At 43.8% G+C, this 17,318-nt stretch overlaps 1 protein-coding gene across 5 annotated transcripts in view; it reads right to left on the reverse strand.

Annotated features, from left to right (window-relative positions):
* The window catches only part of LOC147027403 (COP9 signalosome complex subunit 7b-like), a 50,985-nt gene that overhangs the window by 15,530 nt on the left and 18,137 nt on the right, over nucleotides 1-17,318 (reverse strand). For all 5 annotated transcript variants that reach the window (XM_085876766.1, XM_085876769.1, XM_085876767.1 and 2 more), the window contains one exon: nucleotides 11,816-11,904. In XM_085876766.1, coding sequence (XP_085732892.1) covers nucleotides 11,816-11,904 — 89 coding nt within the window. The remainder of the gene's footprint in view (nucleotides 1-11,815; nucleotides 11,905-17,318) is intronic.

The raw sequence follows: 17,318 nt of genomic DNA on the forward strand, positions 1-17,318 counted from the left end.
GCAGACGAGCCGAACATGAAGCACGTTTGGTCATCGGTACTGGTATGAAACCACACATCGTAACGAAGCTCACAGAGTTATTGCATGAGAACAGCAAATACGTCAGAAACCTGAAAACGGCTGTTGAAAGTATGAACCAAGATGAAAGAGAAGATCTTAGAGTTGTCAATCACGAAAACAAGCAGCCGGCCACACAACATCCTCACCGTTACAACGCACCATCCGGTGATGAAGTAGGCATACTAATGCCGAACGAACCAAATGCGACCAGAGATATTGGGTTACACCAGCGTGATGGAGCATTACAGCATATATCACAATTATACCGTGCGTACGACACTCTGCAGTACCCAATCCTGTTTCCTTATGGCACAGACGGATGGAGCGTATATTTGCAGTCAGCCGCTGCACGCAAAATAACGCAAATGCAGTTTTACGCATACCATATCATGTGTCGACAGAGTAATCATTTGTTACTGTGCCGCAGACTGTTCCAGCAATTTTTAGTTGACATGTACTGTAAGATTGAAACTGAACGATTACATTTTCTCAGACGGGAACAGAAAGCTCGAAGAGCGGACAGCTACCAAAACTTCAAACGCTATATTTAATAACGACTGTGATCCGTGGAACGTGGGGCAAAGGATCGTGTTTCCATCTACATTCACGAGCGGTCCGCGCTATATGCACGAGCACACCCAAGATGCCATCACATACGTGCGGAAGTATGGCAGACCAGATCTGTTCATAACCTCTACTACTAATCTGAAATGGTCAGAAATTACAGAAAATCTTCTTCCGAAACAAACAGCATCAAACCGGCCAGATATCGTCTGTCGTGTTTTTCATTTGAAATTGAAGAAACTGATGGATCTGTTGAAGAATGGAGCTTTTGGTGACTTGCTGGCATGGCTGTATTCTATCGAATTCCAGAAAAGAGGGCTCCCTCATGTGCACATACTACTCTGGCTGTCCCCAGGAAGCAAAATGACAAACCAGACATTATCTGCCTAACAGAAACTTTCCTCTCCCAAGACGTGTCTGACTCCCAAGTATCTCTCCCTGGCTACTCCCTCTTACGGTATGACAGACCTGAGCCTCGTCCTGGTGGAGGTGTTGCTCTCTTCATCAAAGACTCTATTCCTCACTCTCCATGCACTGCTCTCACTCCCCCACACCCCCAGGAATACCTCTGGCTTCGGCTTCCCCTCCACTCCCACCTCATGTTTATATGTGTACTGTACCGTCCACCGAACAGTGATGACTCCATCTACACCTCACTATCCGAAAACATGGACCATCTTCTATCTTCTCATCCAAACTCTCTCCTCCTCTTATGTGGTGACTTCAATTGTCATCACGCCAGTTGGCTAGGTGTGGGTACCTCTCTCACCTGCCATGGCACCTCAGCAAAAGCTTTCTGCGACTCATTGGGACTGACTCAATCGGTCAACTTCCCGACCCAGATCTCAACCAATGGTACTCCATCTCTTCTGGATCTGGTTTTGACAAATTTCCCTGACAATATCTGCTGCTCTTCCTTCGCTCCAATTGGTTCTTCTGACCACGTCCTTGTAAAAGTGGACATCTCTCTGGCTGTTATCAGAGAACCACCTCACCGCCGTCGAGTCGGGCATTTCACTCAAGCCGACTGGCAGGGTCTCCGAGCAGCCATCAAACTTACAGACTGGTCTCCTATCACTACTTTCTCAAACATCAACTCATCCTGGGAATTCTTTCAAAGAAACTTGCTCTCCCTCATGCACAGATTTATCCCCTCTCGTGTTCAGTTGTCTTACCCTTCCTCCCGCCCTTGGTTTACTGAAGCTTGTGGCGAGGCAGTTGTCCTGAAACAACTTGCCTTTGCCTCATGGAAAGCAAACCCAACTGAGGGCAATCTCAGCTCTTTCCACAAAGCTCGGAACAAGTGTGTATCTACCCTCAGGAGAGCCAGAAAACAACATCTTTCTCATCTCAAGTCTGAACTCTCAAACCTCTCAAACCTCTCTCCCTCCTCAAAATCCTGGTGGCGTTTAATCAAATCTGTTTCTGGTGTATGTTCCCCCTCCATCCCTCCCTTACCTCAAATGGCCGCACTGCTGATTCCACACGTGATAAAGCTGAATGTCTAAACTCGGTGTTTGCAGCTAAATCTTGTGTCCTAAACCCATCACTATCTCTACCCACTTTACCCAGTCGCACCCAACTGTCCCTGGACTCTGTATCCTTTTCTCCTGACAAGGTGGAGAGCTTGCTTTCAAACCTCGAGTCAGATTCTGCAACCGGTCCAGACGGCATCAGCCCACGTGTCCTCAAAGCCTGCTCTTCTGCTCTTGCTCACCCTCTCTCTGTTCTATTCACCCTCTCATTTGCCCAAGGTCATCTGCCATCTGCTTGGAAATCTGCTAACATCACTGCCCTGCATAAAAAGGTGCAAAAACAGATCCCTATAACTACAGACCAATCAGCCTTCTCCCAATCATCAGCAAGGTGATGGAATCCATCATCGCTTCAGATATGAAATCCTTCCTCTTCTCCAATGGCTTGATTTCCAATCATCAATTTGGTTTCAGACCAGGTCACTCTACCCTGGATATGCTGCTTCTGCTCTCCCATCAATGGATGGAGGTCCTCAATGCCAGGGAAGAAATCCGAGCCGTATCCCTGGACATATCACGTGCTTTTGACAGTCTGGCACCCTGCCCTACTCACCAAACTCTCTTCCCATGGTATTCAAGGCCATCTCCACTCATGGCTCGCAGACTTCCTCTCCTGTCGCAGTCAACGTGTGGCCCTAAATGGAGTTCTTTCATCCCCTCTTCCTGTGCAGGCTGGAGTTCCTCAAGGTAGCGTTCTGGGCCCTGTTCTTTTTCTGGTTTTCATCAATGATCTCTCGGACTCTCTGGAAAATCCTCTATTTCTCTTTGCCGACGACTCCACCCTCTACCGTACCATCTGTCATCCCTCAGACCGGCAAGCAGCAGCTTCTTCGCTCACTGCAGATCTGGATAAAATCACAAACTGGTCCAACACGTGGAACATGTCTTTCAATCCAGACAAATCTCACACGCTCACTATGTCTCTTCGAAAGGACCGTTTACAAAACCCCCCCATCCACTTTCTCAACAATCCTCTGGAAGAAGTCTTTTCTTTCAAGCTTCTAGGTCTCACTATCTGCCATGACCTTTCCTGGGAAAGTCACATTTCCAACCTCGCCTCAAAAGCCAGTCGCCGACTGGGAATCGTCCGTCGTGCCAAGTCCTTCCTCGGCCCTCTTGAGCTCCTGACCACTTACAAAGCTTTTGTCCGTAGCCTGATGGAGTACTGCTCTCCCCTCTGGGCTGGTGCTCCTGCCTCCCACCTTTCTCGGCTTAACGCTGTCGAAACCAGGGCATTTAAGATCATCGGCATCTCCCGCAATGAAGCTGAGTCTTTGGGCCTCTCACTCAATCACCGCAGGTTGGTCGGTGGTCTTTCTGTCTTCTACCGACTCCTCTCCAGCCTTGCCCCCCCCTGCTCTCTCTGCGATTTGTCCCCACCACATTTCCACAGGGCGCTCAAGGTCCGCCAACAACCCCCTTCTGGTAAAACTACCAAAATCACAAATCACTGCTCATCTTCACTCTTTCATTCCTCTTTTTTCCCGCCTTTGGAATAAACTTCCTCACTCTATTCTTTCCCATTCTTCCCTCCAGGCTTTCAAAACAGCTGTTCACCACCACCTCTTATCTTCCCCCATCCAAATCCTCGATCTTTTCTACCCCCGATAATCCACCCAAGCCCACTTCCTTCATTTCTCCTGCTTTCCTTCCTGAAAGTCCCTGAAATGTCCATCTTCTCTTCGCCATGTTCCCCGTCCCATCCCCATCCCTCTCCCTTCCACAGTTCACCTTATGTGTCTGTTCCCCACCGTTTTGTCCCTTCCACTCCCGCCCCTCTTGTCTCATGCCTCCTTGCTGTGAGTTGTGTGTTTGCTCTCATACGAGCCTCGACCAAGGTATTAAAAAAAAAATAAAATAAAAAAATAAAAATCAGACCTGACAATATTGATCAAGTCATATCTGCGGAAATACCATGTCCGGATTCGGAACTTCAACTGCACGAACTGCTGAAATGCAAGATGATCCATGGACCATGCGGCCCTTTCAACAGAAACAGTCCATGTATGAAGGACGGATCCTGCTCAAAAATGTTCCCGAAGGATTTTATGGAAGCGACGGAACAAGGGAAAGATAGCTATCCCAAGTACTGCAGGTGCACCCCAGAGGACGGAGGGAATGTAATCGCAATCACCAAGATTGTAAATGGACAGCGTGTCGAGCACGTTATAGACAATTGGTGGGTTGTACCTCACAACCCTTCGCTTTTAAACAAATGAAGTCCCACACGAACGTTGAAATTTGTACTTCAGTCAAAAGTGTGAAATATGTGCTGAAGTATGTAAACAAAGGAAGTGACCAAGCGATCTTCACTATTGAAGGTGGACAAAATGATGATGAAATACAACAAGATCAAGAAGCCAGGTTGGTGGGTGCCATGGAAGCTGCTCACCGAATCTTGGGCTTCCCGATGAATGAACACTATCCACCAGTGATGCAGCTGGCTATCCACCTGGAGAATGGCCAGCGAGTGTACTTTGACAACAGCAATGCTGATGCCCGTGCCAGAGTGGGACCACCAAAGACAACTGACAATTCTTTACCATTTGCCGTACGGATGAGTTCGCAAAAACACTCACTTATCACGAAGTTCCAGAGTATTACACGTGGGATTCTTGCAACAAAAAGTGGAATCGACGCAAGAGGGGAACTCCAGAATCACAATTCCCTGGTGTATTCAGAAGCCCTGCTCTCGGTAGAGTTAACATGGACAATCCAAAACAATCAGAGTGCTATTTTTTACACGTGCTGCTTCACCAGGAACATGGTCCGACATCGTTCGAAGATCTCAGGAGTCATGAAGGTGTAATCCTACCAACTTTGAGAGACATGTCTGGCGAAGGGACTTGCAGAGGATGACAACTATCTACATAATATCTACTCCGTACTCCGAGTCAGCAGAACCCCAGAGCCAACCAAGGTGAGGCACGAGGCTCAGCAAGGCTCCAAGACACGATCAAGAACACGATCGAATCAGCACAACAACAAGGTGCTCCCCGCGCAACAGCCTCCCCACCAAAAAAACACGATCTTTTGGTTGTAATTTTCTTCCTCTTCCTTTTCGACCCCGAACAGAACCTTTTTATCCTCCTGTCCTCGTCACTTCCAATCGAGCCGTTTATTGGCCCACCGCCGTCGCCTTCTGCCAATCGTGATCACGGGGAGGAGCCATCCGCTGCACTGTCCTGTGACGTCACGGCCAGTCTCCAGAGAATACCAAAAGGGGTTTACGCAGACACACTTACCCTATCCCGTGTCCCTATCTAATTACGTGACAATTATCATTTCCCCCCTTGAAGAAATGCACATTTACGAGACAACTTATCACCACTGAATTGCTACTTATTACATCGAGATCCTGGTAAACTCGAACAGCATGGCATACCTAATTAAACATCCTAATTACCCTTTGAATGCATACCCCCCCCTCAAACGTAACAATATACATATATATATATACATATATATACATATATATACATATATATACATATACATAGTTATAGTTTTCCACCCGTTCGGCATGCGAGCAACCGCTTTTAGCTAATCGCTGCCGCGCGCCCACCAGACGTGGCAAACCTAGTTGCAGCTTTCGGATCAATGCCGAAATCCAGCTACGGGTGTGTTTTTAATCACACCGTAGATCAGCCAACTATTCTGTCCATGTGCGACAGGGTCCGATCTCCGAATTGTCGATTTACCTAATCTAAGCGCGTATACATGCCTAAGCGCGTATACAGAAATGCCGGGGATTTACACCTCGACGGGACCTGTACGGATACGAGCCATTGTACGCAGCTCGCGCCGTTTGTGATTTGCCGAGCGGTTGTATATTGCCAAGCCCCGCCGGATCCGATGACTTTATCGGCTATTTAAAAGCCCGCTAATATCCCGAATGCATTACGGCAGCTCAATTAAGGGGAAGGATGCAACGAACAGGTCAACATTCACACAAGGACATTTATTTGTTACACACGTATGCACTCAAACACGTATGCAATCATGAACGTATGTAATCAAACGTATGCAATCATGCAGTGAACAAAGCCATTTAGGAACGAGCAAGACAAAGAACTACAACCGTTCTATCATTATTTACACAATCACTTAAGAGTTCATTACTTGACGGACAAGGTGCCACGACATTCATACAAAGAAACCCCAGGAAAGGGAAGGGTAAGAATAGGGCCCGCAGGCCTTTAATGTTCCTCGGAGTCGGGATGACTGCGAGGCTCCGAGAGACCGTGCAGGCTACCTTGTCACCCTGGAGACGACTTGATGGGTTCTGGTTCGGCGACCCTCGGTGGCCCTGCCTGCACTCCGTTGGACTCCACCCGTGCCGTCAATGGCGATCCGGCTGGCGACTCCTCTCCGGCTTCACCGGCACCTCCGTCGACCAAAGAGAGAGACCAAGCAGAGGGATTCTCTTTCCCCTCGCTGACAGACTCCGCTGCCAGACTTCCACTCAACTCAACGGCGAACCCAGACTCAACTCCTGACTGACTGCTTGGTGTTTCATCCCGGCCTTTTATCGCACCGGCGCCTCGCCCCTCCCTTCGCGGAGCGCGGGGTGGGGGGGGAACATTCCAGGGGAGGGTTTGGCTCGGCTCTTCTTGGCCCGCTCTTTTGGCCCGATCACCGACATTCTTTTATTTCGCCCTTCTGAGGGAAAATTCCAACAGAGCTCGGCTGGGCTCAGTTGTTGTTTTCCAACCGTCATTTCTGTTTACCCGTTCTGATGGATATCGGGGCGGGAGTTGTTGAGATGTTGTTGTTGCAGTGTGGTCAGCACTGTGGTGGGGATGGCGTGGTTGTTGAGAGGCGGTTGTGGTTAGCACTGTGGTGGGGATGGCGTGGTTGTTGAGAGGCGGTTGTGGTTAGCGCTGTGGTGGGGATGGCGTGGTTGTTGAGAGGCGATTGTGGTTGTTCCAAAATAAAGATAGCAAAAGAATAATGGCTGACTCAAAGATCACAGCCCGGTTACGCGAATAAATCCATTTCGACATCGATGGGGAAATCTAATTGGAACACACATTTATTGACATAACTGATCTCTGGGAGGCCTGAATGGTGTTCTGTGAATTTCCCCAACCATAACAATATATATATACATATATATATATATATATATATATATATATACATATATATATACATATATATATACATATATATATATATATATATATATATATATATATATATATATATACATATATACATACATACATACACATACACATACAAAGCACGTAGGGGTCTGTAATTTTTATCACAGGTACACTTCAACTGTGAAAGACGGAAACTAAAACAAAAATCCTGAAAATCACATTGTATGATTTTTAAAATAATTAATTTGAATTTTATAGCATGAAATAAGTATTAGATCACATACCAACCAGTAAGAATTCTGGCTCTCACAGACCTGTTAGTTTTGTCTTGAAGAAGCCCTCCCATTCTCCACTCATTACCTGTATTAACTGCACCTGTTTGAACTCGTTATCTGCATAAAAGACAGCTGTCCACACTCAATCAATCAGACTCCAACCTCTCCACAATGGGCAAGACCAGAGAGCTGTCTAAGGATATCAGGGACAAAATTGTAGACTTGCACAAGGCTGGGATGGGCTACAGGACAATAGGCAAGCAGGTTGGTGAGAAGGCAACAACTGTTGGTGCAATTATAAGAAAATGGAAGAAGTTCAAGATAAGTCACTCTCCCTCAGTCTGGGGCTCCATGCAAGATCTCACCTCGTGGAGCCTCAATGATCATGAGAAAGGTGAGGGATCAGCCCAGAACCTCACGGCAGGACCTGGTCAATGACCTGAAGAGAGCTGGGACCACAGTATCAAAGAAAACCATAAGTAACACACTACGCCGTCATGGATTAAAATCCTGCAGCGCACGCAAGGTCCCTCTGCTCAAGCCAGCGCATGTCCAGGCCCGTCTGAAGTTTGCAAATGCATGACAAATGACAACACCAGACTCTATATATAGATGCATGTATATATATATATACATATACATGCATATATATATATATATATATATATATATATACATACACATGCATATACATGCATCTATATATATATATATATATATATATATATGCATATATATATATATATATATATATATATATATATATACATATATACATATATAGATACATACATACATCTATATATGCATGGCTCACAAAGTGGGTACACATACTGTTACACAAAGGGCAAAAAAAAACTTTAGGGAAACATGAAATGAAACCCATTATGTTGATCTGCATGTATTCAAATCGCTAAATCTAAATTTTTAGACCTGCAGCACATCCGGTATTAAAGTTACCACTGAATATATACAACACTAAATACACGTTCGAATTTCGAGCTTAGCGTCAGTGTTATGTACGGTATCAGATGAAAAAACAATGTAAATATTATATTTTGGGATAAGAAACAGATAATTTTTACTCTGCTTTTTTAAACAGGCTCAATATGACAGGAAAAAGAAAAAAAACAACACATTTTGAGAGAGTCCGATGTTATAAATTACAAAGAAAACACAGACGAGTTCAGTAGCAAAGAAAGCCACACTTGTAAGTGAAAAATAGTTAAAATCGAATCTATTTCTTTTGAACTTTTGAAAATAATCACTTAAAACATGAAAAGAAAAACATAATTCTTACCTCTCGGATCCTCACGAAGCACCAAAAAATGCTAGCGTTGGTTAAAATGAAGAATTATCAGAGAAATGCGAGTCACCTCGTTCGGCTCGGCGTCCTCACGCTGGATTCGTATATTACGGCTCTCGCAAAGACACGGACATGAAGACAAACGCTGTGCTCGACGGCGAATGAAAATGTGCTGACATGCTTGCAAGTGCCTATTACATCCAGCGATCGGTGAAGTTTGCAAGACGGCAAGATTTTCTAATGCTAGCGTTATTTGCGTCTGATGAGAGATGATGATTCGTACATAACGGGACTGACACGAAAATCAAGACGGGATTACTTGCGGTCCGAATTGTATTTTTCTGATCACAATTATGATCTCTATTTTTCTGCTGTTAGACTCTGTCATATTTCCAAGAAATTAAGGGAGATTTGGAATAAAAATCGTAAGAAACATTATCAACACTGGACTCCTTATTTTTCTCGATGCAGTGGACACGAAGCGTTATGTACGAATCCATTATTTCATCAGATAGGGTAGATGCCAGAAAACCCGAGTAGGGAGACAGAACATCATCAAAACATAAAAGAGACGCCAAAGTTCACATTCTGAGTCACCACACTCAAAATAACTGTCACATAAGAAACGTACAGTAAAATAAAAAAAAAATTACCAATCAAACTAACATTTCTGAGGTTACAATACCCAGATTCTGTTGCTTTAATTCATCTTTAATAAAATAGGGAAATGGAGAGTATGATATTGCCGGTTTCTACAGGTTCCCCAAGATGTCCACTTTCATTTCTGACCATTGATGGTTTGTCTAAGTACCTCATAATAGTTTTATATGGCATTTCCCACAAACATACCACAGCATACCCACTTTGTGAGCCATGCACATATGCATATACAGACATACATCCATCTATCTATATGCATATACAGACATACATACATATACATATATCTATATGCATATACAGATACACATACATAATACATCTATATGCATATACAGACATACATACATATACATATATCTATATGCATATACAGATACACATACATAATACATCTATATGCATATACAGATACACATACATAATACATCTATATGCATATACAGATACACATACATAATACATCTATATGCATATACAGATACACATACATAATACATCTATATGCATATACAGATACACATACATAATACATCTATATGCATATACAGATACACATACATAATACATCTATATGCATATACAGATACACATACATAATACATCTATATGCATATACAGATACACATACATAATACATCTATATGCATATACAGATACACATACATAATACATCTATATGCATATACAGATACACATACATAATACATCTATATGCATATACAGATACACATACATAATACATCTATATGCATATACAGATACACATACATAATACATCTATATGCATATACAGATACACATACATAATACATCTATATGCATATACAGATACACATACATAATACATCTATATGCATATACAGATACACATACATACATCTATATGCATATATATATATATATATATATATATATATATATATATATATATATATATAAACATACATACTGTATATCGATATGCATATATCAACATACACACTGTATATCGATATGCATATATCAACATACATATATCTATACATACATATATCAACATACATATATCAACATACATATATCTATACATACATATATATATATATATATAATGTGTGTGGGGGGGGGCATGAGACACGAGGGGTGGGAGAGGGGAGGACAAAACAGAGGGGCACATAGACATTTGGAGATCTGTGGAAGGAAGAGGGATGGGGCGGGAAAAACGTGGTGTACAAGATGGACATTCCAGGGACTTTCAGGAAAGAAAGCAGGGAATTTGATGGAGGTCGGCTTGGGGTGGATTCACGGGTGTAGAAAAAATCGTGGTTTTGGATGGGGGAAGATAAGAGGTGGTGGTGAACTGCTGTTTTGAAGACCGGAAGGTGAGTGGGATTGAAGAGAGTGTGTGTTTATTCCAAAGGCGGGAAAAAAAATAGGAATGAAAGAGTGAAGGTGAGCAGTGATTCGTGATTTTTGCAGTTTTACCACAAGAGGGTTGTTGGCAGATCTTGATCGCCCTGCAGAAATATGGTTGGGACATATCGCAGACAGTGCGGGGGGGGGGGGGGCGAGACCGGAGAGAGGAGATGGTATAAGACAGAAAGACCACCGATCTGCCTGTGGTGAGAAAGTGAGAAGCCCAAAGACTCAGCCTTACCGTGGAAGATACCAATGATCCTAAATGCCTTGGTTTTCACAGCGTGAAGCAGAGAAAAGTGAGGGGCAGGAGCACCAGCCCAGATGGGAGAGCAGTACTCCATCAAGCTGTGGACAAAAGCTTTGTATGTGGTTTGGAGTACAGGTGGGCCGAGGAAGGACTTTGCACAACGGAGTATTCCTAGTCGGCGACTGGCTTTGGAGGCGAGGTTGGAAATGTGGCTTTCCCAGGAACGATCATGACAGATCGTGAGACGCAGAAGCTTGAATGAAAGGACTTCTTCCAGAGGATTGTTGAGAAGGTAGATGGGGGAGTTTTCAAAATGGTCTTTTTGGAAAGACATAGTGAGAGTGTTTGATTTGTCAGGATTAAAAGACATGTTCCACGTGTTGGACCAGTTTGTGATTTTACCCAGATCTGCAAAGCGAAGAAGCTGCTGCTTGCTGATCAGAGGGATGACAGATGGTATGACAGAGGGTGGCGTCACCAGCAAAGAGAACGAAGATTTTCCAGAGTCGGAGAGATCATTGATGAAAAACATTTTAAAAATTTTTATTATTGCCATGTTTACAGTTCACAATGCAATAAAAAAACAAACATATAAAAAGATGGCCAGTGTTGGATATGCACACCTGGCCAGAAGTCAGAATTAACAGTTCACTGACCTTTGACTTCGATGCCATGCTGACCAGGGTAAGATGTCGTAGCTTGTTTTTATGGGCAGTGCTAAGTTCTGGGAGACTGTCTGCCCGTTCTGCAACAAATGTAAAAGGCCAATTGGTATAGTTAATGGCTCTATAAAATATGCGTTTTCCATCAAAATATAGTCATGGCAAAAAATTCTCAAAAAGTGGTATGGAGGTGGGGGTGGCTGGGTTTGAGAATGGGAGGGTTGTGGCTCAACTAAAAACAAGGACAAATGTGTCCAAGAGCCACGTCATTCCACCAGTCAATAAAAGGTTTTGTCTTCACCAGAAGGACAACAACAACAACAACAACAACAACAACAACAAAACGCGGAGCTCTCTGAGCCAGCGTTCGCTACGCGAGACGCGGATAAAAATTGAATTAAATTAAAAAACAAGATTGGACATTAATAGTAAAATGATTATTTCCCATTTTAATTCACAAATACAAATCAGAAAAAACATTTTACAAAAATGAAAAAGATGTTGGGATGGAAGCCCCCAAAAACCAAACAAGGGAGGAAGGAATGACCCCAAAATACACCACAATCCTTTTCAGGATTGCCATCACGACATCTGATATTTTTGTTTTCGGTGGCAAAAGTAACTATTGTATGAAGATGTCCATGTTAGAGGTTGTTGTAGATTTGTAGTGTGGAAGGCATAATTGTGTATTATATTTGTTGTTAGAGAGATGGAAAATGTCAGAAGATGTCGTGATGTTGTTCAATAACCAGTATGACACCCTGTGAACTTCAATGAACGCATCAGCAAAGCAGCTTCTTGGCAACAATTATACTCGGTGGTTTGCCATTGCTTTCTCAGTGTTGTTGGTCCATGCTTTATCCATTTAAATGCTAAGCGTCAAGCAAGGAAGCAGCACGTACTATTTTAAAAGTATTTTGTATTACACAAACGGGGTTTGAACCAACGACCTCCCAGACTCGGAATGGAAGAATTACATGGCAGCTACATACACATGAACTTGTGCTTGGTTGGCAGTCTCTATGCTGAGGTAGGAATGGAATTAAAGAAACACCAGATATGTAAATGTATACAGGTAGTGGACAAAAAAAATTAAAAATGGAAACACCAATGTAAAGTCACTTAATAGAGCATTGTGCCACCACGTGCGGCCAGTATGTGCCATGGCATACAGTCCACCAGCATTTGGAATTCTGCAGGAGGGATGCGGCACCGTTCTTCCACGATAAAGTCAATCAATTCACACCAGTTTGATGGAAGTGGAAAACACTCTCAGCATCATTCCAGAATATCCCATAAATGCTCAATTGGGTTCATATCTGGTGAAAGAGAAGGTCGTGACATATGGCTAACATCAGTGATATGCTCATCAAACCATTGGACGATCACACATGCTTTGTTGATGGGGGCATTGTCATCTTGGAAGACACCCTCCTGGCAGGAATGAAATCCGGCAACATGGGGTGAAGACAATCACCCAGTACCATTAAGTTGCGATTGGCTTTGACCTTTCTTTCTAAGGGAATGAATGCACCAAAACCATGCAAGGAAAATGCACCACACAGCATTACAGAACCACAAGAACCATTCACTGTTGGAACAGAGCACTCAGAATTGTCGAGTTATTGAGGTTGGCGCAACACATGCACTTGTGCGTTTGTCGAAAACACGGTGAAGGACATTTCATCTGACATCACATCACATTTCTCCATTGCTCGGTAGTTCATTGCCTGTTCCCTTTGCACCACTGGACTCACAAATGTGCATTGCGAGGTGTGATGAGCGGTTTGTGCACGTCAACCCAACCATGATATCCCGCTCTGTGTTGTTTCAGCAGACCGTTTCTTTATGAAACTGACAGCTCACGCCCAAGGTTGAAAGTTCCAGTCAATTGATCTGCAGTTGCACTCTTGCTTTGCCTTTAACTTCAAATTAATGCATGGACATCAGATCCTGGAGTATCCGCTTCTGCAAACTGGTGCCCTTTGCTGATGATGTCTTTCTCTCGGAGTCCCATGACGACATCACCGAAGACACCGTTGCTCGTGAAACATCAGCCAGTTGAGTTGTGTCGCTGAAGCTCCTGCAAAACGCACACCAACAATCACCCCTCTTTGAAAATCACCAAGGTCTACTCTTTCAGCCATTATCGGCAACCAGGTTTATGCAGCATTTTTAGACATGACCTTAAGCATGTTGGGATGTTTGCTTAATTAACACATGGGCCACACCTGTGTAAGCCGTTGCTTTCAATATATTTGGTGTTCCTCATTTACCCAGGTGTTTTCATGTTTTTTTTTTGTCCACTACCTGTATATTGTTTTTTTTTAATGTCAAGCAGGGATTACCATAGTTTACAGTGGCCTGCAAAAGTATTCACCCCCCACCAATAATGCCACATTTGGAGGAATTACGAATTATGTGGAAACAATTTTTCCAAATGAACTTTTTTATTCACAACTGAAGAGATCAAACTAAACAGTGTTATAGTTTAAGGAGGTTAGAAGTTAGGAATACCTGTAAAAAACGTGTACAAATCAAAATTCACTGGTAAAAGTATTCAGCCCCTGAGGTCAGTGCATGGTGGATGCACCTTTTGCAGCAATGACTGCTATGGGACACAGTGAGAGGGTGAAATCTTTCCCCATTCTTCACACGAGTCACTCCAGATCTGCCAAGTTAGATGCAGATCGTCGATGGACTGCAATCTTCAAATCTTGCCATAAATATTCAATTGCATTCAAGTTAGGACTTTCACTGGGTCACTCAAGAACATTTATTTTCTTCTTATTCAGCCACTCCAGCGTAGGTTGAGCCTTGTGCTTCGGAACATTGTTCTGCTGAAATGTGAATCCCCTTCCCAATTTCAGATTCATGGCTGACTCAAGCAGGTTTTCATCAAGGATTCTCCTGTACTTTGCACCATCCAGTATCCTTTCTATCCTGACAAGCTTGCCAGTCCCTGCTGCCAAAAAGCAGCATCACATGATGCTGCCATGACCATGCTAAACAGTGGGGGGTGGTATTGATTGGATGATCTGCAGTGTTAGGCTTGTGACAGAAGTAACGCTTTGAATTTAGACCAAGAAATTCAATTTTTGTCTCGTTTGACCATAAAAAAAAACTTTTCTCCACATGCCTGCAGTATCATTAAGATGATTTTTCGCAAACTCCATATGAGCTTTTAGATTAATCTTTTTCAGTAATGGCTTCTTTCTTGCCACCTCTCCATTGAGGTCAGTTTTGTGAAGGGAACGGGATATTGTTGATTGATGAACACTGACCCTCATCTCAGATGTAGAGTCTTGCAGATCTTTCAGTCATTGTTGGATTTAATGACATCCCAAAACAGTTTCCTGCTTGCCCAACTGCTGAGTTTGGATGGGCAACTTGATCTGGGTAGAGTCTGGCTGGTAAGGTACATCTTCCACTTCTTTATGATGGATTCCACCATACTCAAAAGGACAATGAGTGACTGAAATATTCTTATAACCCTCTCCTGAACGGTGCTTCTCCACCACTTTATCTCCGACTTCTTTGGAAAGCTCCTTGGTCTTTATGTTTGCCTTGTTGGTTGACCAATCAAGTTGCACCTTAAAACTCCTTAGATGAGTGGAGGAGCTTAATTGTTAAGTTAAACCACTGATTCCATCCAGGTGAAACTGATTACACTTATTTTGTAACTTTTCCAACAAATAATTTGCTCCTGAAGTGATTTAAGAGGTTTGGCAAAGGATTTGAATACTTATGCAATTGAGAAGGAGAGCGCGCACAGCTGTAAGGATGGACGGACGGGTACAGTGGTGAGTTTGAGGTGAAGATGGGAGTGCATGGTTATGATGGAGGTGCTGGCTCAGAGTGCAAAGGAGTGTTTACCATGGGAGTTGTGGAAGTAAAATAATTAATTCCATCTTGTGAAATATGAGCATGGATATTTTGGTAATAGAAAGCTCTATGGATCACATGACTATTGCAAAGAACTGGTGTTTCAGCATTTATCACACTGAACCAAATATTTTTCATATTGAAATGTGTTCTTTATCCACAAATTATGTACTCATTTCTCTTTATATTTGCTTTTAAAGCATATGGAAGTATAAAGTCTGTTGTGAAGGATTGGCTCAGGTCACTCTCATCATAGAAGGAATGGTTTGCCAGGAAACATCGTCTGCAAAGGCACTGAGATGGACTTCAATTGTCTGCAGGATAACTATGCTTATCAGGTCTCTCACAATGACAATGTCAGAGCTCATTAGATTTACAGAGTTAATACTGACAGGCCACGAGTAAATGTTCACGAAACTATGGTCTTGATAATTCCCCATAAACTGATATAATTATGGGCCGGGATTCGGTGGCGATAAACGACCACTAGGTGGAGCAATGGAGTAGTCTCCCACCGAACACCCGGAATTTAGGTCATGACTCTCGGATAAGTCCGAAAGGTCATGGGTCACTTAGAGGACTGTGGTCGCCAATATTTTGATGGTGTGAGGTAAGGTCCACTTGTATAATTCCAATTTACCCAAGTACTCACGCCGTCCAACTACCGGGGAAACCACACCCTCGGCTGACTTTGTCCGAATTGAGTCGCTATCACCGACTCGGATCCGGCGTAACCGAGCGGAAGTTACCAAAGCCGCGCCGGACCAAATGAACAATTTACGGCACGAACGGCCCTACCAATTCGCAACACGCACCTTGCTAAGCCAATGTAGGAAAGGACAGAAAACGAGTAGGTACATTTAACAGGGGATTTATTTTACAATAATAATCAGGGAGGGAAGCACACAAAGAGCAGAGTTATCCAAATAAATAATGTAATGTACAAGGAACGAAAGGAACGAAAACACTTAACAGCTCGACTTAACAGACTGGCCCCACGGACACACACACACACACACACACACACACACACACACACACACACACACACACACACACACACACACACACACACACACACACACACACACACACACACACACACACACACACACACACACACACACACAAAAAGAAACTGGACCCCGTGGGTCTATTTCGGTCCTCAGCCAGGCCAGGGTACCTGTCCCGCCTCGTGCGGTCTATTCGAGCTTGTCCGGTGGCGGGACTCGAATCCACCGCCAACAACGCCGCACCAAGCTCCGGGGACCAAGAACGGCGCCACGGACGCCAGCCAGCACGGCCGCAGACGAAGCAAATCGCCACCGGACTACAGACCCTCCGCAGTCGCCACAAAGACACCGGTCTGCCGAAAAACCTGCTTCTCACGACCACTCTGCAGAACCCTTGTCGACCAAGCCAATAAACCCCAATGACTGCTCACCACTCGACTTATCCTTCCCCTCCCCCACGGGTCGAGGGAAACGCTCTGAGGTACTCGCCTCCGGATTGGACGAGGGGGTTGTCGGGTGACCCGTGCAGCCGTTGATTGGACAAACTCACGGTGGGCGGAGAGAACCTCACCCCTGTACGTAACACGATGCACGTGGGC

This window comes from Eptatretus burgeri, chromosome 4 (genome assembly GCF_056783735.1).
Source record: "Eptatretus burgeri isolate ZD-2024b chromosome 4, Ebu_testis_v1, whole genome shotgun sequence".
Taxonomy (NCBI): domain Eukaryota; kingdom Metazoa; phylum Chordata; class Myxini; order Myxiniformes; family Myxinidae; genus Eptatretus; species Eptatretus burgeri.